At 45.3% G+C, this 20751-nt stretch overlaps 1 protein-coding gene across 3 annotated transcripts in view; it reads left to right on the top strand.

Annotated features, from left to right (window-relative positions):
- Hacl1 (2-hydroxyacyl-CoA lyase 1) overlaps positions 1–20365 on the top strand; it is a 37631-nt gene extending 17266 nt beyond the window's left edge. Inside the window, exons 10-19 of one of the 3 annotated variants that reach the window (XR_009594156.1) lie at positions 1463–1568; positions 2823–2906; positions 4107–4208; positions 6410–6564; positions 7491–7649; positions 8676–8783; positions 9705–9891; positions 11708–11784; positions 12578–12646; positions 16410–20365. Coding sequence is in view for 2 of the 3 variants with exons in the window: in XM_021641742.2 (XP_021497417.1) it covers positions 1463–1568; positions 2823–2906; positions 4107–4208; positions 6410–6564; positions 7491–7649; positions 8676–8783; positions 9705–9891; positions 11708–11740 (934 nt within the window). In the remaining variant the exon portion in view is untranslated. Of the gene's footprint in view, positions 1–1462; positions 1569–2822; positions 2907–4106; positions 4209–6409; positions 6565–7490; positions 7650–8675; positions 8784–9704; positions 9892–11707; positions 11888–12577; positions 12647–16409 lie in introns of those variants that run through there. The other 2 variants (XM_021641742.2, XM_060390867.1) reach the window with 2 other exon arrangements.
- The last annotated feature ends 386 nt before the right edge of the window (positions 20366–20751 follow it).

The following is a 20751-nucleotide window of genomic DNA, read 5'->3' as shown; positions in this document are numbered from 1 at the left end:
GAGAGGGATGGGAAAGAGAAGGAACGTAGTTGGGAAGGAAAACCACTGGAGCCTGGGGTGACTGCTAATCCGCTGCTTCATTGGAAGGAAGAAGGGAAAAGAAATGTGAGAGGAAAGAAAGGGATAATGACTGGGCAGGAGGGAGGGAACAGGGTAGAAGCCGGGCTGGAATAAGTGTATATAGATGGGCTTTTGGCAAGAAACGGAAGGAGGAGAGTTGGAGGGTGCAGAGTGCTGGGGAGCCTTGAATGGGCGTGTGCTGATGGGCTTCACTGAGGAGTGGAAGTTGTTGGGCTCTTACCCAATTTCCGTTTTTTTCTGTATTTGTAAATTCTTCAGTTGGAATCCCGCTAACACAGCGTCTGCCTTCTGGTACCTACAGAGCGATGTATTCACAGTACCATCTGTAGACTGCTTGGAATTCACAAAGCAGATGACCCAAACGTAGATGATCAAGTTACTGAAAATTTGTGAAAACACAGCCTGCTCTGAATTATGTGGGCATTTGGTAAAAACGCCTAGTGTATTTTAGAAGCAATTCCAGGTCGAGGAGGTAGCTCAGTTAGGAGAGTGCTTACCTAGCAGGCATGAAGTCCTACACTACATAACTCAAACATGGTGGCACATGTCAGTCCCACCACTGAGGAGATGAAAGATGAAAGAATCAGAAGTTCAAAGTCATCCGTCTACATAGGAATTTGAGGCCAACCTGGGCTACATGAGACTATGTCTTTAAAAAAAGAATGAAATTCTAGAATCTGAATGGTGCTGCTCCTAGACATCAGTGAAGTATGCATTCTGATGCCGGTGTAGGAGCTGGGAGTCTGGGGTGTGGCTCAGTAGAGTGCTTGCCTTTCAGGCATGAGGTCCTGGTTCCATCCCCGGCCACACCTGAGAACAAAAACACGCGCAGGCAGGGTTGCTCAGCTGTAACCCCAGCATTTGGGAGGCTGAGGGAAGAGGATCACAAGTTTAAGACCAGCTTCAGTTAAAAAGGCAGTACCTTATCTTCAAAACAAAGTAACAACACATGTCCTGTGTGCATGTGTAGGTGTGATGTGGTGGTGGGGGGTACACACTTGCACCCCTGGATGGCAAAGGTGACCTTTGGCTTCTCAGTCACTTTCTCGCCTGGTCTTGAGCACAGCCTCAGCACCTGGCTTCTGGGATCCGCCCGCTCCACCTTTCCTCCCTCAGCGCTCAGCTTATGGGTGTGCACGGCAGGCAGCCCCTCTGTGGTGGGGATGCAAACCCAGGGTCTCATGTTCGCACAGCAAGCATGGTGCCCACTGAGCCGCCTTCCCAGCCTCCTGAAACCTGCTTTGATCTGAAAGGTCAGATTTACTATAGAAGCTCCAAATTATTTAGGCTTTGAAAGTATTTTAAGAAGTTTAGAACAATTCAAGTAAAAAAAAATTGAAAAATTGTTAAATTGTTTTGTTTTTTTTTTTTTTTTCAATAGGGCTCTGCAGGCTGCTGATGTGATTGTGCTCTTTGGAGCGAGACTAAACTGGATATTGCATTTTGGACTGCCTCCAAGATATCAGGCAGATGTGAAGTTTATTCAGGTACTCCGAGGGGGACTGCAGATGTGCTCCGTGCTTTTCAGTCCTCCCGCTCAGCCACTGTAAGCTCTGTCTTCTTTGGGCTTTTGTAAAGAACCTTTTGTCTTCATATAAAAATAGATTTTACAAATGAGCTAACATAATTACAGGTACTTTTCAAGCCTACAAAGCATCTTGTGGTAATTCTAACCAGAGAAGTGTTCAAAGTCAAGTTTCAAACAGTTTGAAAAGCATAATTTGCCTCTTCAGAGTTACAGTATATTTAAAGATAGAGAAAGAGGGGTTGAGGAGGGTGGTGGATTGGATTGGAGTGACACCCTCAGCCTTGGTTGGGGGGGTAAATTCTTTTTTAAGATGCCAAAACTGTCAGCCTCTGGAAATCTCTAAATGACTCCGCTTTCAGCTGCCGTTAAACTGAATGTATAGAAAGCACTTTAACCTCTCCTGTGACTCTACATTGCATGCTCCTGGTGCCCTGAGGACAGAATAGGGCATCGGGTCCCTGGAACTCTGGTTCCTGATGCTTGTGAGCCTCTATGTGGGTGCTAGGAAGTAAACCGAGGTCCTCTGGAGGACCAGCTCTGGCTCTTAACTTCTGAACCCTCGTTAGCCCGTCTTAAAGCTTTTTTTGAACACCATTGCTTATTTTATTAATTATATTTATTTAGTGTGTGCATGTGTGCACATGTGTATGTGCACTTGCATGTCACAGCAGGTCCCGAGAGCCAGAAGACAGCCTGTGGGTGTTGGTGGAAGGTGCTTTATCACAACAGCCTGTTTTTGTTTGTTATTGGTGGTTTTTCATTTTTGTTTTTGTTTTCAAGACAGGGAGGGTTTCTCTGTGTAGCCCTGGCTTTCCTGGACTCAGTTTGGAGACCAGGCTGGCCTTGAACTCACATCAATCCTCCTGCCTCTGCCTCCCTGAGTGGTGGAATTAAAGGAATGCACCTCGATGCCTGGCTCACAGTAGCCCTTCTTAAAGGTTTTTGAGCACAAACACAGTGGTCTGGAGAGCTGGCTGCTCTTCCGGAGGACCTGGGTTCAGTTCCCAGTACTCACATGGCAGCTCACAGTGACCCGTTACTCCAGTCCCAGAGTATTTGATGCCCTCTTCTGTCCTCTCTGGGTACCAGGCACACGTGTAATACATACACATATGTGTTGGCAAAATACACACACAAATAAAATGTAAAATAAGTTTGTTCAAAACAGAAGAGCTCAAACATGGCTTGTTCTTCAGACCTTTCTCTTTTTTAGATTGACATCTGCGCAGAAGAACTGGGGAATAATGTAAGGCCTTCTGTGACTTTGCTGGGAGACGTAAATGCTGTTTGTAAACAGGTGGGAGCCTTTCTGTGAGTTTTAGTTTCTGGGGCTTAGTCCCTCAGTCAGTTCTAGATAAGATCAGGCTTGAAGCACTTGGTGGCCTGTCTAGTAACATCAATTTTAAACCAGCTTTATGATGAAAACTAACTCTAACTGCAGCTTTTGAACTTGATAAATTCAGCTTATTGTGTATGGTTCATATTTGTGGAAGTTACTCATTTTAGAAAGGTGATTTAACATCATAAAGATTTAAGGTCATTCAAACCAGAATTCAGTTAGACAGAATTCAGCTAGCTGAGAAAAATTGCAATATAGCTTTTAAAGGACTTAAGCTTGACTTACACGGGGGTGGGGGGGAATCTAACAGTATTTTTTTCAGGTAATAAAAGAGATTTTACTCTTCAAACTATAATCAGTGACTTGTCCAGCTTCCTCTTTATAGGTAGCGTATACATTTCCTTGTGGTAGGAGGTAAAATATGGTCACAGTCACCACTCGATTTTGTATGTTATCTGGAGTGCACAGCACTGAGATGCGGGTGCAGGCCCTGTCACACATGCAGTCACTTTTCAGCCCTTGGTCTGCCGTGTGGCTCACCGTGCTCCCCACTGATCCACACCTGTTTGTTGCTCACTGCAGGAAGAGGAGCCAGTGTGTGAGCAATGTGAAGGGCAGGGCAGTGTGTCCTCTACCTGCTTTAAGAAGATTTTTATGGTCATTCAAACCAGAATTCAATTTTTTTTTATTTTAATTTTTTTTCTTCACAAGTTATTCATTATATATCCTGACTGAAGCCCCGTCCTTCAACTCCCCTAGTCCCATGTTCCCTCCTTCTTTCCTTTATCCCCTTCCCCTAAGTCCACTGAAATGGGGAGTTCTCCACTTCTGCCATCTGCCCATAGCTTGTTAAGTCTCATCAGGACTGCCTGGATCCTCTTCCTCTGTGGCCTGGCAAGGTTGCATCACCAGGGGCCAGTGATCAGAGAGCAGTCAACCGAGTTCGTGATAGAGGCAGCCCCTGCTCCCCTCACTCGGAGATCCACATGGAGACTGAGCTGCCAATCAGCCCCATCTCCACAAGGAGACCAAAAAGCTAAAGGATCTGAGCCCAGGCTCTCCCGCAGACTGATGCACCAGAATTCAATTTTAAGTTACTATGACGCAAGTTTATTTTCAAAAAGGAAAGTTTTTGTTTTGTTTTTGTTTTTGTTTTAGCTTTTAGAACAGTTTGATAAAATCCCATGGCAGTACCCTGTGGACAGCAAGTGGTGGAAGACGCTGAGGGAGAAAATGAAGAGTAATGAAGCTGTGTCCCAGGTACTGTGGGGCCAGTGGAAAGTCAGGATCCCTTTTGCTTGGTTCTTTGCTTAGTCCTTCCACAACAGGCGTAGACGGTCTTAGGAAGCACTGTTCTCTGTAAGCTTAGGGATCAAAACGAATGCTGGGGCACAGCTCCCACAAGGCCCACAAACCAGAAAGTGAGGTCAGAGCTAGCAAAGAATGGTTGTGGCTCCGGGAGCAGTGTTGCACGCCTGCAATCCCAGCACTCAGAGGCAGAGGCAGGCGGATCTGAGTTCGAGACCGGCCTGGTGTACAGAGGGAGGCCAGCACAGCCAGGGCTGTTACACAGAGGTAAAAGATGTCCAAGTCTCAGCTACGTAAGTAGCTAAGAAAAGAGTGTGTGCATGCCCATACATATGGTACGCGTGCTACCACCACTGTGCGCCCCACCCTGACCGAGACTGCACACTCCTGCAGCGCAGCATTCACAGCTGTGGTTCCCCAGCTGCTGGGAAGTGGGAGAAGAGAGGCGATCTGACCTTGGAAAGTTACCGTTCATTTTGGTGCAGAGTAGCAGTTATATCCCAGGGCAGGTGAGGGTATGGTTATCTGCCCTTAAGGTAGCCTTCCTTCCAGGCATGTGAGTGTTCCTTCTTCAAAGTGGGCAACGTGATCAGCGTGTAGCCCACTGCTCCCCCCCCAGCGTGTGCCCACATGTGCATGCACACACACTGCCATTTACTTTTGTGTCACCACTCGGACTTCTCACAGCTTTCTTTCACACCTGCCCTCACGGCTCTGCTTCCTAGTGAAGGGTTTGGAGATTGTCATGAGTTTTGAAGTCACCACTCATCCTTACTGCAATGAGTCAATCTTGCAGTGTTTGGTGTTTTCTGTTCAAAGTCATTATACATATAGTATTTTCCCCTTGATTGTTAGATGGGATTCTGGGTTGTTTTTCTTTTCTTTTAGTGTTTGTGTATTCATGTGTGCCTTGGCTCAGCTGGGCTCAGTGTTCAGTCTACACCAGGGTTTCCTCCTTTTTTAATTTACTTTTATTTTACGTGCACTGGTGTTTCGCTCACATACTTACCTGTGTGAGGCTGTCGGATCCCCTGGAATTGGAGGTACAGACATTTGTGAGCTGCCGTGTGGGTGCTGGGGATTGAACCCTGGTCCTCTGGAAGAGCAGCCAGTGAGTGTTCTTAACCACTGAGCCATCTCTCCAGTCCCCAGGTTTCTCCTTTTTAAGTTACTTATTTTATTTTTCTGTACCTGAGTGTTTGTCTGCATGTGTGTGTGCTCCATGTGCGCCTAGGTCAGATGGAACTGGAGTTGTGGACAGTTGTGACCTAGATGTGTGTGCAGGGACCCCAACCTGGGTTCTCTGTGAGAGCAACAAGTACCCTCGACCAGTAAGCCATCTCTCCAGCCTGGAGGCCTAGGGTTTCCTCCTGATGGGATGATACATTTGAAGTTTGAGTTAGGCACTTTTGCCCCCTAATGTGTCTGCCTCACAGAGCCAAGCATCATAGCAGAATTGATGTGCCTGACTCCGCCAGTCAGGGAAATCTTAGTAAGTGACCATGACTACTGTCAGGAGCCAGTCTCGGCTCTGTTTTCTCAGTACCTCAGGACCCCCTCAGGGCGAGCTCCTCTGTCTGCTCTAGGGTGTGTAGAGTCTGCTGTGCACCTTGGTATAACCCCAGCACAGCAGGGCAGCACAGGTGAGGTGTGCTGGGACCAGGCAGCCTGGCAGTGAGGAAACCCAGGGGCTCCTCTGAGCGCCAGTGGGCATATGGCTGTCTGAAGACACAGCTGCTTTACAGTGTGTGAAAGAAGAGCCAGATTTTCAGATCTTCTGTAATCCTAATGTTAGTTTTAAATTTAGGGCCATATTTCAGATAAAAATATTCTGAAAAAAATACATAAGGCAATGTTTTTCTAAGAGTGCACAAGTAAGACTGTCCTGTTTTGTTTAGCCTAATGTTGCTCAGCCATCTTTCATATATGACTTTCCTAGGACATAAGGGATTCACCAGCTTACACATTGTGTCCCAAACTGGGACTGTAGGCATGTTGCTCACAATGCGAGGAGTAGCCCCTGTGTAGCCACTGGGACTCTCCTAGCAACTGTTGGTATTCTTCCACAATAACTTTGATAATCGCTTACTGACGTTGGTGATTTTCATTATGTCCCAATATAATTTAGTGTATACTCACCTCTATTGTTTCAGGAACTAGCTTCCAAAAAATCCCTCCCTATGAACTATTACACAGTGTTCTACCATGTTCAAGAACAGCTGCCCAAAAACTGTTTTATAGTAAGTGAGGGAGCAAACACTATGGACATTGGACGAACTGTGCTTCAGAACTACCTTCCTCGTCACAGGTAAGACTCCAAGAAAGAAATGACATCGTGCTTAATTTGAAACCACAGTAATGCTGATTAAGAAAAATATTTGAGAACTGTACATGCTTAGTATATAGGAACATATTTCCTAAGTGTATTTTAATTTTCTTCAGATTTATTTACTTTATGTGTATAAGAGATTTGCCTGTGTATGTATGTACACCACATGCCTGCCTGGTGCCCTTAGAGATAAGAAAAGGGCTTTTGGATCTGCTGGAACTGGAGTTACAGGCTGTTACAACAGCTTCCTCCTGGGTACTAGGAATCCAACTCAGGTCTTCTGCAAGAGCAACAAGTACTGCTAACCTCTGAGCCATCTCTCCATCCCCATATAAGTGTATTCTTTTTTGTTGTTGTTTGTTCTTCAAGACAGTGTTTCTCTCTTTCCTAGAACTTGTTCTGTAGACCAGGCTGGCCTACATATAGTGATCTGCTTGCCTGAGTGCTAGGATTATATAGGTTTTTTTAAGATTTATTTATCATTTATGCAGTTTTCTGCCTGCACGCCAGAAGAGGGTACTAGATATCATTAGAGATGGTTATAAGCCACCATGTGGGAATTCAACTCAAGACCTTTGGAAGAACAGTCAGTGCTCTTAACCTCTAAGCCATCTCTCCAGCCCGGATTATATAGTTTTAATGCTTCATAGTCCTTGGTATAATGTGATAACTTGAATATTCAGTGTTCTAAGAGTGTATTTACAGTCACCCAATCAGATGAGTGGCTTTTTTTTTCATGCTGTTTATCCTTGACAGATTAGTTCCGTATGTTTCAAAATTTTTACATTAAAGAAAAATTATTAATTGTTTTTATAAACCACATAAATATAGACTGAAAGGCTTGTGTTAAATGCACACTGTACACCATGTATAAGGGAGTTTGATTTTAGCTTTGTTTCTCACAGGCTCGACGCTGGGTCTTTTGGAACAATGGGAGTCGGTTTGGGATTTGCTATTGCAGCTGCTATGGTGGCTAAAGATAGAAGTCCTGGACAGCGGGTCATCTGTGTGGAGGGAGACAGTGCCTTTGGATTTTCAGGCATGGAAGTAGAGACCATCTGCAGGTAAAACAGCCATAAATCAGAGCATCTCATTCTCATGAAAATGGAGACTTGCAGGGCCCAGCTGCTTCACCAGCAGGTGTCCTGGAACAGCACTTTGTCCTGAGGTTGCTAGTACAAGTTCTCCTGTGGAATCTCCCACCATAACAGCACAAGGTCTCCACCGGCCCCTTACAGCTGTATTCAAGCTACACTGAAACTCTTCTGCTTTGGGGTCTTAGTAGGGTTTTATGAATCATGTTTTGAGACTTTCAAAGCTTTGGTATGTAAAACTGTCAAGATCAAGGGGAAAACCAGGTTTGTCAATGCACTCTGAGGTCCCAGCACTTGGGATTACAGCATATCAAGTTCAAGGTCAGCCTGGGCTACATGAGCCAGTGTATTAAGAGAACGTGTGGCCTGTTAGAGGTCTATATTGACAGCTAATTGACATAAGCCAAAAAGATAATGTATAGAGAGAATTTAGCCTTTTAGAGGGTGACATTTCCCATCTAGCACAGATAGTCACCACGTTAATTATGTATATATTTAGAAAAGAAAGCCTACCTTCTTTTTCAGCTCTGTTTTGCCTTTGCTACGCTGTCTGCTTGTTGGACGCTCTTTGTCTTTGCTGACCAGGCCGTGCTGCTTTCGGCTAGAGACGCAGATTAGGCATTGGTCGGCTGTGTCTCTCACAGCACCCAGATGGTGTTTCTCTGGAGAGGCGCTCTTCTTGTAGCCAGCTGTGTCTCTCACAGCCTCCAGGTGGGGTTTCTCTGGAAAGGCGCTCTTCTTGTAACCAGCTGAAAAAGTTTTTCACCCAAGAGCCGCAGCTAAGAAGACTACCAGCCCTAGTCTTGAATAACAGTCCACAACTGTGATGTTTCTGTCAGTGGTTTGGTTATTTTTTTATTAGGATAATAAATGCTTGATTTCCCCTCTATTGAAAAACTCTTCTAGAAAACATCCACTTTAAAGTAAAAATGTCAGTTTTAAGAAAAGAAATTGCTTTAGAAGGAATGATCTCTTCATAGTTTACTTTCACTTTAGGTACAACTTGCCCATCATAGTCTTGGTAGTAAACAATAACGGAATTTACCAAGGTTTGGATGCTGACACCTGGGAAAAAATGTCAAGTTTTCAAGAAGCTGCTACAACGTGAGTAACTCAACAGTGTGTGGCTACATTATGTCAGGTGCTCAGTTTGTCTTCTAGACGGCTGCTGTATAGAATGTGCCTCTGTACTAGAAGCTTGGTTGGCTGTCAGGCCCTTTAAAGGGCAGAAGCCAACTCTTCTTGGTTCCTTTTTATACAGCTGTCCTTGATGGCTTCTGGTCAGGGAGTCACTCACGACTCAGATCAGGATCTGTGACGTCTGCACTTGGGTCATAGCTGTGCTGTTGCTTCCACCACAGTAGGGAAGATGTGGATGCTGTCAAGGCCTCTCAGGGAACAAAACTCACAAGTGTACATCAGAAGCCGCCCATCTTAAAAGGGGATGTACTAGAGTGGTTCACAGGCTTTGTGCTTGTTTGCTTGTTTGTGCTTTAAAGGGAAAAAGAACTTGTTGGGTTTTTTTTTGTTTTTTTTTTTAAATCTATCCACAGCCAGGCATGGTGGTTCATGCCTTTAATCCCAATGCTCAGGAGGCAGGGACGGGCAGATCTCTTGAGAGTTCAAGATCAGCCTGATCTACACAGCAGGTTCCAGGTCATGCCTGGTTATATAGACCCTGTCTCAAAAACAGACAAAGGGAAAAAACAAACAAGAGCCAGCCAATACTTTTCAGTTATTGTTGCATTAACTGTTAAGGATGTTGTCATTGGCAGCTAGAGCTGCTGTTTCTTTCAGTAATAAAAGACCTGGAAGTCAGCTCACTCACCAAGGAGGCATGAAAATACTGAGATGAATGAAGGGAAAATTACACGTGTGTTATGTGCTGCTGTTTTATAGAGCTGGTCTGGGGAAAAATATGCCCTGTGGGTCAGCTTAAATTGTTTTGCAGATAATCTTGGAGATTTACTTTCTTCTAGAAACTTAAAGATTTTAATTTTATTGACTTAGCAACTTGCTTTTCAGAGTCCCTCCAGTATGTCTCTTGCCAAACTCACATTATGAGCAAGTCATGACTGCATTTGGAGGCAAAGGGTATTTTGTACAAACACCAGAAGAGCTCCAAAACTCCTTGAGGCAGGCCCTGCAAGACACAAGCAGACCCTGTCTCATCAACATCATGATCGAACCACAGAGTACGCGGAAGGCCCAGGTAAGTTCAGTTACTGAGCAGAAAGCAAGAAATGCATATTCTCTCGGGACCCCTTCCATGATCCAGAGTTCCTTCCAACTTTGTTTCTGAGTTTGGCAGTTTTGTTTGCTTGTCCAACAAGTATTTGTTGAGGTATTGCTATGTGTGCTTGTGTAGAGTAACAAGTGAGCAAAACCAGGCTAGTCCTCACAGCACGGAGCGTAGAGTTCAGCAGGGGCAGTGGACAGCGGGGACATCACAACTCGGCACGACATGGCCGAGTCATGCTCTGTGTCAGGAGGGAGCAGGCCGCGTTTGCGGAACTGAAAGAAAACAAGCTGATGAGGGCGCGGTGTAGATGAGACTGCTGTCCTTGGGCCCGGGCAGTCGCATTCCACTCAGTTACCGTAACCTCAGACGCACAGTGATGCAGTAGCTACAACAGGGAATGGACGGCCAAAGAGTATGCCGCGCAGATCACCCTCCCTTCTCAGAGTAAGCTGATTTTCATTCTTCCTTTGTGTACTCTGGTCCTTCGGCGTGCCTGTTCCTAATACCTGCCCTTCGTGACTCCACTCTGCATATCAGCCACTCTTCAGAGCAGAAGATCTACTCAAATACTCATTCCTTCTCTCCCTTCCCCCGCTCCATTCCTTCCCCATGCTAGCACGCATGTATGGATGTGGTGGTGTACGTGTGTTCACGTATGTGGGTGCCCGTGTGTACAGTGAGTACATGGCCAGACGTCTCCCTCCACAGTGCTTCACTTCCCTGAGCCAGGCTCTCTTCCTGTACTCAGAGCTCCCTGTCCTGGCTAGCTTAGCCCAGAGGGATCTCACCTCTGCCGCCCCAGCCCGGAGGTTACATGTGTTTATGTGGGTGCCTGGAGTCTGGACTCCCATCCTTCTGCTTGCACAGCAAGCGCTTTACCCACGGAGCCATCTTTCTCGTCCATCTCACGTGGTTCATAGGCTCAGATCTACTGTCAGCTTCTTCCTCGAGAAAGGGTACAGATGAGCAGATATCTGAACAATCAGTAAAATACACAACAACTAATTTGGAAACTGTCATATATCAAGAGTTCTGCTGATATTCTGCTTGTGCGAGAGTCGACACGAAAGACTTCAGAATTTCCTTAGAGACAAGAGAAAGGATGCTGAGAACAGAACCTGCCGGCCACTCAGATGCACATACAGCAAGTAGGGAGGTGGCTTGGCAGGAATCTTTCTAAAGATCCTTTTAAAGATCTGCTTCAACATCTGTCTACAGTTTCCCTATGAATGTCATTTGTAACTGTAGGATTATCCTTATATTAAATACTTTAACATTTTTATTTCCATTCCAGTATTATTCTGACATTTTCATTTCCAAGCTATTATTTTTGTCTTGAATGTTTGTCTATCACCATTTGTGGTTGACTCACAGTGGCTGGCTGCTTCCCACCTTCTATGATAACCTGTGTCTAGGCCAAGCGGGGAGGGCCTGTTAGTCAGCAGGTCTCACTAACTCATTTTCAGCTCATTTTGACTAAACCAAACACAGACCTTATTTACCACTGTTGTATGGTTCTTCCAGGTTTTAAAGCAATTACAGTGAGGATATAGTGTAATACAAATTATTATTATTATTATTATTATTATTATTATTATTATTGTCGAGACAGGGTTTCTCTGTGTAGCCTGGGCTGTCCTGGAGCTCACTGTGTAGAACAGGCTGGCCTCGAGCTCAGAGATCTGCCTGCCTTTGCCTCCCAAGTGCTGGGATTAAAGGTGCGTGCCACAAATGCCTGGCAATGCAATTGTTTCTTCTGACTGCTGTCTTTTTTTTTTTCTTCTAGGATTTTCACTGGCTTACCCGTTCTAACATGTGAATAAACTAGTTGATGGTCTTGAGGAATTTTCTCTTTCCTGCAAGGTAGAACTTATTTTCCATAGCAAAATTACCATAATGCTAAAATTGTATTTAAAAATAAAATTTAAATTATGTAGTAAAGAATTTGATTAAAAAGCAGACATTATTTGTTATGATTTTGGATTTTTTTAAATTTACATTGGTGTTCTGCCTGCTTGTACATGTGTGTGAGGGTGTTAGATCCCCTAGAACTAGACAGTTGTGAGCTGCCATGTGGGTACTGGGAGTTGAACCCACTCTGGAGGAGTCCTCTGGAAGAGCATCCGGTGCTCTTAACTGCTGAGCCATCTCTCCAGCCCCGTGATTTTGGATCTTAAATTGTCCCAAAGGCTTTAAAGGCTTGGTCACTGTCTCATTGGCACTGTTGGACGGTGGAAAGAGGTCACAGAGGATTAGGACCCTGCGTGCAGCCACTCCTCAGCCCCTGCCTCCCAGGTCCCATGAGATGGGCAAGTTCTTTCATGACTCCCTGGCATGATAGACTCCAGGCCCAAACATAAAAGGACTGTGGACTGAAACCTTCACATGAGCAGGGCTGGAGAGACGATTCCGCAGGTGAGAGCACAGACTACTCCTTCAGAAGATGTGAGTCCAGTTCTCAGCCACACTGGGTAGCTCACAACCACAAATGCCTGAGACTGCAACTCCAGGGGCTCCAGGGGGATTTGATGCCTTCTGCTTCCGTGGGCACTCACACTCACATGCATAGCCCCACACACATGTCCACATGCATACACACATAAAGTAAAATAAAGCTTGAAAGGCATGAGCCAAAGTCAGTATTTCTTTCTTTCAGATTGATTTCCTCGGGAATTTTGTCGAGGAATAGAGATTGACTCACAGTATTCTTCCACATAATAGCATTGTAAGTGTCTAACTGCCAAGTTACATGTCAGTTTCCTTGTATGTAAATCATTTCCCAAGTGAAAAGCTTTATCTTTTAAAAACACCTTCTGGAGAAAGAAGTGAAAGGTGTAAAAGTGGCATAACAGAGAGAGATGTCGGAGCTGTGGGCTCAGTCTGTTTCGGATTTGTCTTTGGCGGTTCTAGTCTCAGTCGTAGTGGAACTTGTCCTGTAGCTGGTGAGCTGAGAGCTTTTCCTGGATGGGACTGACTGAGCCAGAGAAGTCACAACTAACCACTGGAGATTAGCTGCCGCGTGTGTGCATGCACGGTGAGAGCAACAGGAGTATCTGTGCCGTATGGTCATGTGCTGTTTAAGGACATTTGGGTCATTGGCAGACCACGTAATGGTAGTGGGACCTCAAGATTGTAAGGAAGCGAAAAAATTTCTTTCACCAGCCTGGCCTACACTGACAGTTCAGAGTGAGCCTGGGCTGCATAGTGGAGTGACTGTCTCAGAAAAGAGCCAGGCTGCAGATGTGGCTCAAGGAGACTGCTTTCCTGACACACCGAGCCCCGAGCCTACTATCCTCAGCACTACCAATAAATAAATAAATAGTTAAAGGGCAGAAGGAAATCAGGCAAGTGGTTCACGGCATGAGAACACTTGCCTTGCAAACATAAGCAGAATCTGACTTCTCGAACCTACATATATGTAGGAGAGAAACGACTATGCAAAGTTGTTCTCTGACCACTACACATGGCTGTAGCACACACACACTCACATACATGCACTGTATCCACTCACATAGAAAATAGTATTCTTTAAAAGAAGTAATTGTGTCCAATAAGGCAATGTAACCAAACTTGTGCTTCTACAGTGGGGGTGGGGGGACACAAGCAATAGAGCCTGGGATTTCAAGATTTTAACCTGTGCTTCACGGGTTTAATGCAGCTTTGTGATGGAAGTATGTTTATATCATTTTTGTCCCTTAGAAAATATTAAAGGTCAGCCAGGCAGTGGTGGCACACACACAACTCTAATTCCAGCACTCTGGACACGGAGACAGGCAGATCTCTGAATCTGAGGTCTGCCTCATCTACAGAGCAAATTGAAGGAAGGACAGCATGAGCTACACAGAGGAAACCCTGTCTCGAAAAATCAATCAATAAACACACAGCAACAACAACAAAAATGTGAAAAGTTTTTGTCTTTGCTGGGAATTGAATCTAGAACTTTGTACCTGCTAAACAAACAGTTTACCACTGAGCTATCTCCCCAGCTAAAAGTAAGCACTTAAAAAGATCAGAACTGTATTTTAAAATGTTAGAAATCAGGGGTGGAAAGATGGCTCAGTGTTTGCTGCTCTTGCAGAGGTCCTAGGTCCAGTTCCCAGCACCCATGTGGAGGCTCACAAGTGTCTACAACTCCAGCTCCAAGGGACCCAGCGCCCTCTTCTGGCCTCCCAGGAACCAGGAATGCACATTGTACACATAGATAAATGCAGGTACTCACATCAGATTTTTTGAAAAATAAATGAATAAATAGAACTAAAATATTAGAAATGAACATATCTGTTATTTTGCAGTTTTTTATGAATCAGAGCACAAGACTATATTAAAATCCGGCTTCTATACATTGCACTAGATTTGTCTGTAATGGCTAAGTTGGAGCACAAGAGCCCACCTCGGAGTAGGGAACTTCTAGCTTTAGATGAGAACCAGGAGATATTTGTAGTGAGCATTTGACTAGCTTCTGACAGGCCCCTGACCCAACTGCTTTTGTACTTTTCAATGTAGTGTAGAGAGCTTGGGCTGCCTGGGAGGAAATAGACAGGGGTGCGTCTGGCCTGGGTAGCCACCAAACCTCATTAATCTCCTTTGCCCATGGATGCCTGCCTGACAGCCAAATGTAACACAAAGCTTGACACAAGACAATGTGGAGGTCTTAATATTTTTAAGTTGAACTGTATAAATCCAGCTAGATACAATTAGGGGTAAATGTCCCCTTTTCTAACCCTGTCATCTCAAGTAAAGGGAAAACAATTTTTTTTTTGGCTGATTAATGGTCTGGGCAGCAGAGGTCAGTCCAGATGTATAAAAACCAGATTCGTCCAGGATCACTTTAACTGATCATCTACAGCTCGCTTATTTGTAAAACGGCCTTGCAGTTAGCCCTACCACAGGGGCTACTTCCTAGAAGGATAAAATATTGAGTTGTGTGCACCTGTAATCCCAGGACTCAGGAAGATGGGACATGAGAATCGAGTTTGAGGTTGGCCCGAGCTACACAGTGAGACTCTTTGTCTCAAGAACAAACTCCTTTAATATGAATCTGTTTGTTGATACTCAAAATCATAAATCATGCTGGGCATGGTAGCACACCTCTTTAATCCTAGCACTCAGAGAAGCAGAGGCAGGCAGATCTCTCTGAGTCTGAGGCAAGCCTGGTCTACACAATAAGTTCCAGGTCAGCCAGAGCAACATAGAACAAAGTCTTACATATTTTCATCCTGTAGTTGAATAACATCCAGGCTTACAGTGCCCCCTGGAATAACTCGGTGACTTTTCTCAGTTTAGGACAACTCAGAGCAGTGGGAAATGATTTCTCAGGTTAGTTCCTCTACTGATGTGTTCTGTCCTATTTTATGGGGTTATTTGGGAAGTTCAAAAGCTAACCGTAGCCCCTAGCCCTTAGCTGGGCACACTGTCCCTGGGGAAGGTGAGCCCTTAGCAGGGAATACTAGGTGGAACACTAGTGACTCAGAGGGAGCCACAGTGCTTTTCTTTTGAGGTAGGTGGTTCTCCCTCCCAGAGACAGTGGGTACTTACAGGAAAATGGGCCACCATGTCTTCAGGGGGTCGCTAAATAAGAGCTGTACAAAAACGCGTAGTAAAAACAGTTCTGTGGAGATTATATGAAGTCAGTAGATACCCCCACACACACCACTTTTAGGGAAGAGTCCATTACAAGGAAAGCACTTGGAACACCAAAGGAGAAAGAAATCAGACGTGAAAATGATAACATCCCCTGCCACCCCCATTCACCCCTTCTTTGGCAAGATCTTGCCATTTGCCAAGCTGGCCTGGAACTCAGCCCTGGCCAGCTTCAAATTCAGAATCCCTTTGCCTCCACCTCCCAAGTGCTGGGTGATTTTAAAGAGAGACAGTGGGGAAATACTGCACTGCCATGAAGAAGGCCTGAAATAAAAGCAGACTTAGACCACAGGAGAGTATTGTTGTATGTAGCGATGTATTAAGAAGTCTAGAAACCAGTTAAATTCCAGTGGAGGGATTGGCAGAAAGCCTGAGAAGCCTGTCCTGACAGTTGTGGGGAGCTGAGTGCAAGCCAGTGAAGGCTGAGCCACCTTGTTGCTTGTGCTGTTTGCTGCTGCTAAACTAAACCTGAGTGATGTGGAAGAGAGCAACTGCTGGCCTCCAGGCTCCACCTGGAGAAGGAGCAGCAAGAGACCACCGTGGATTCGGAGGACTCCACAGAACAATCTTCCATCTTCCCTCCTCCGCAAGGCCTTTCTGTCCAGGAAAGGGTCGACAAATGCACTGCAAATTCAGCTGGTGCACTAACCCTCCAGTTAGGGGGCAAAGAAGGGAGCACGTAGAATCCCAGCATCTCCAGTGCCAAAGGACGGCGTACGAGTTTAACCCTTAGCAGAGAAACAGCTATGCTATGGAGGTGGCAAGAGCCATCATTTCTTTCCTGTGGTCGTTGGAGCCAGCTCTGTGGTGTGGTTAATCTCCGGTCATGTGGTTTTTTTTCTCCTGAGGCTTGTTCTCTTGGTCCCCGAATGTTCCTGGTGACAGCCTCCCACTCCCGGTCAAGGGTGAGTCAGGAAGCCAGGTGTGGTCTCACCCAGCTCAGCTTTGCCCCTGCTCTTGCTGCTGCAGCGTTGTACGCCACCACCGCCCGTTTTTACCCCACAGTTCTTCTGAAGCCTCCTCCCCCAGTGCCCCTGCTGCACTCTGTGCATCTGAAACCTACAGTACTCCTGGAAGGTTAACTCCCCCACCCCCTGGGTGCGGTGCCTGTGACCCAGGTCACCGCCCTTATCGTCTAGACCTGCATCCTCTCGCTCCTGTTTGGTCAGCTCTGGGGTGACTCCTCCAGCCTACACCTGGCAAACAGCAGTAGAGTATCACCGTCCTGGGAAGGAAGAGACTCCGGAGGACTTGCAGCACCGAAGGACCAGAAGCCTACCCTAATGCCTGGGTATTAAGTAACCCAACAGTGCTAGGGCCAGAGGCTGGGGCAGGTGAGGCCCCAAATCAATTGAAGTTTACATTTCTACCTTGGCAAAATAGAGTTGAAGATTTATGTCCAGTTGCCAACAATAATATTTCTTTCACACTTGAGGGCTGTAGCCTAGATTTTACACCTGTGACATTTATAGAAAATAGCCCATCACAACATACCTGCCTCCACGCTCTGCATCCTCTCCTCCACCTGCCCTTACCCTGCCACCCCGTGTTCCTCTCTCACAGTCTTCTGTGATTATTTGTACTCAGTTGTTTTTACATGTTAACTGTGATGATCAACTTTGTCAACCTCATTGGAGTGAAGGATGACTAAGAGATGTTTAGCAAAAAAATGAGTAAATGTTTAGTACAAACAAACAAACAAACATTTTTGTTATGTGTGTGAGTGATAATTTTCAGAAAATTAAAGAAGAGAGGCAGAAGCAGGTGGATCTCTGTGAGTTTGAGGCCCAGGACAGCCAAGGCTACACGGAGAAACTGTCTCTGACAGGCTGGGGTGAATAAAGAGCAATGGCTCAGCCTGTAGAGGCACTTCTACCACACTGGATGACTTCAGTTTGATCCCTCAGACCCAGGTTGAAGAAGGAGACAACTGACTCCTTCAAGTGGCCCTCTGAACACACACACACTGTAGCATGCATGCTGTGTGAGTACACACAAATAAATGCAATTTTTAAATTCCTTAAAAGTGTAAGTGAAAAGAGGAAAGTCTGTTGGCATGGGTGGGTATCTTCTCTCTTCTGTTCCTGATGCCATGAAGTGAGTTGCTTTCCCTGACCACGTCCTTCCTCCATGATGTTTCTGTCCTAATGGGCCTAAAAGCAATGGTGACAGCCAGCCATGGACTGAAACCATGAACCAAAAACTTTCCTCCTCTAAGTTGTTGGTCATAGTGACAAAAGACTAACTCAGAAAATTGATTCTGAGAAATGAGGCCATTGCTGTAAGCTCCTGACCATGTGGTTTCTATGTTTTGTTTTTTTAACTGGTTTGAATAATAAATGTGGAGAAGCATCCAGAAGAGGTTTAAAAGGCTACAATGGAGCCCTGGTGGGAGATCAGGTGTAGGCTTAGATTTTTCACCAAACCTACTTTACTTATGGTTCTTAAATACCTTTACCTCCCTTCCAACCCCATCCCACCCCTACCCCCCACCCTCCCAATGTTAGAGAGGAGATTAGTAGAGAAAAGGGCTGTAGACCTCTTTTATCTACTTCCTGCTAATAAGAGTTGATGGGGATTACCAGACTCAGTGGTCAGGATACCAGCAGTCCAATCCAAAGGCCAACACCAAGAAACAACATGAATCGGCACAAGTCATTCAAAGCCTCAAGACTAAGGTGCATTGCCCCAAGACGTTCTCTGGAATGTGTGTCTCTCTCTCTCTGCAAAGTCAAGGGTTGAAGCACGAAGATCAGCGCAGCACCAAAAAGTGATGTCTCACTTCCACTTCAGTCAGGAGACTAGAATGCTGTTGAAAACATGAACAGGAGAGTGCTCATGAGGACCCTCTTGGGAATTAAAGTAGAGGCTGCTCATGTGAAATTCTAGTTAAAAAAAATTTCCATGCTCCAGATTTTGAGGCTGAATTATTTTTTAAAATAAACTAGTTAAACAGGAAATTCTCAGAATTGAGGCTGTTGTTTAATTATTGCTGGAGGCTTTTAGCCAAGTTTATAATAAGACAAGAGCAAAAGAGGTAGCTGAAAAGTTAGACAGTTTTCTCAGAAGAGAAGCCCACGTGATACTAGGGTCAAAAGTGTGGCCGTTGAAGAGATTGGGGCTGTTAAACTAAGGCAATGGTGCATACCCAGGCATTAGGAAAGATGTCTTTAGCTCTTCTTAGGAATGAGACTCCACCCGTCTCAGGTTCTCAGGTGCAAAGGTTTTAACTCATCTCAGAGTTTGCTTCGAGAATTGCGCTCACACAGGACCACATAGAGAAATGTTTCCCACAAGTGACAGTTCATGCTGGCAAGGATGTGGAGCAAGAGGATTATAGCCCTGGCTGACCTGGAGCTCACTCTGGAGACCAGGCTGTCCTTGAACTCAGAGATCTGCCTGCCTCTGCCTCCCAAGTGCTGGGCTTAAAGGCGTGCGCCACCACTGCCTGGTATTATATCTATTAGAGAATAACGTCTTTCAGCTTCCGGAAGTGGTTGTTTTGTTTGCTTGGTGGTGTTTGTCCTTCACCAGGGTTTTTAAGTTTTTATCATACTGACCCTACAGAACTTTTGTTAAATTTGTTCCTAGATACATACCTGCGTCATTGTCAATATAAACGTGTTCTCAGTTTTGACTGTAGTTTATTTTATGTTTGCATATTTTGTGTATTGATTCTATACCTAACGAATATTCTCTTAAGATGAGGTTTCATATAACTCAAGCTAGCCTCACCATGTAGCTGATGACCATGAGCTTCTGATTCTCCTGCCTTCACCTTCCAAGAGCCGGGATTACAGGCATGCACTACTAAGCCCCACTTACTCGTTGCTGGGGAGGGACCCCAGGGCTTTGTGCATGCTATGCGAGCAGTCTACCAACTGAGCTACAACTCAGCCCTCAGGGAATTATCCTGCGGCTTTTCCTTTCTCGTCCAGTGGCTGGTGCTCAAGGAGCAATGTTCAGTGGCGTTGGCCAGCTGGTGTCCTTCTACATGTTTTAAGATCAGCACATCCCTTATCTATGTTCCTCCTTCAGGAACAAAAGATGGTGAGAAGCCTCCAGTGAGCACTTGCTGAGGCTGCAGTGTTTGCATGATTTTAGATTTTAGATTTGCATACAGTTAGATTTTATATGTTCTCCAAGAGCCCATATGCTTAATGTCTGTATTTTTGGGAGGTGGAGGGACCTTTAAAAGGTGGGACTTAATTGGAGGAAGTTAGGTCACTGGGGGTGTGTTCTTGAAGGGTACATTGAAACCCTGACCCTTCCTCTCTCTTTGCTTGCTAGTTGCCATGAGGCCATCAGCTCTATTATATGCTCCCTAAGAGGTGTCCTACCTTGCCACAGGCCCCAAAACAGGAGGGCCCTACCAATATAAACTGAACCCTCAGAAACCATAAGCTGAGATAAATTTTTCCTTCCTTAAGTTGATTTCTCGGCTATCAAATATCCATCCCAAAAATATGTAATGACACTGGGAATGATTGTCTACCATTCCTAGGCAGGATAAACTACAATAATTGTGTTTTGTTTGTTTGTTGTTTTTTCAAGACAGGGTTTCTCTGTGTAGGCTTAGCTGTCCTGGACTTGATTTGTAGTCCAGGCTGGCCTTGAACTCACAGATATCCACCTGCCCCTGCCTCCCCAAGTGCTGGGATTACAGGTACAGGCATGTGCCACTGCACCCAGATTACAATAATTTTTAAATTTTGATCATTGATAAAGTGATAGTCAATGATTTGTTACTTAAACTGCCTTCCTTCCAAACATTGAGGCAGCAATAAAGGCAAACATTGAAACAGCTGGTTTTTGTTGTTGTTGTTGTTTGGGGGGGTGTATATGATGCTTTAACCTTTAAAAATCTTGAGCCAGCTTTGCTTTGGTGATTTCTCCAGGGTGAGAGTCTTACCTCTCTTTTCCCACATAGGGGGAGACACAGTAAAGAGGGCTGCCGTAGCCCGGATTCTCTTGGGAGACTGATGATAATGAATGGACTTAGTTCGGGTCCTCTTGAGAGGCCAGTGATAATGCAGAGGGACTTTTGAAAAGGCTGCCTGAGCCATAAGATGATGGCTGAGATTAGATCCCAGGGAAAAGGAAGAGAGGAGGCATCCATGCTTCAGGAAGCAGAGACGATGGAACACAGCTGAAGTCCACATGTGTCTCAGGAGTGGGGCCACCTTACTG

The sequence above is a fragment of the Meriones unguiculatus genome, chromosome 9 (genome assembly GCF_030254825.1).
Source record: "Meriones unguiculatus strain TT.TT164.6M chromosome 9, Bangor_MerUng_6.1, whole genome shotgun sequence".
Classification (NCBI taxonomy): domain Eukaryota; kingdom Metazoa; phylum Chordata; class Mammalia; order Rodentia; family Muridae; genus Meriones; species Meriones unguiculatus.
The sequence above is the reverse complement of the archived record's forward strand: the minus strand, read 5'-3'. Positions and strand labels throughout refer to the sequence as shown.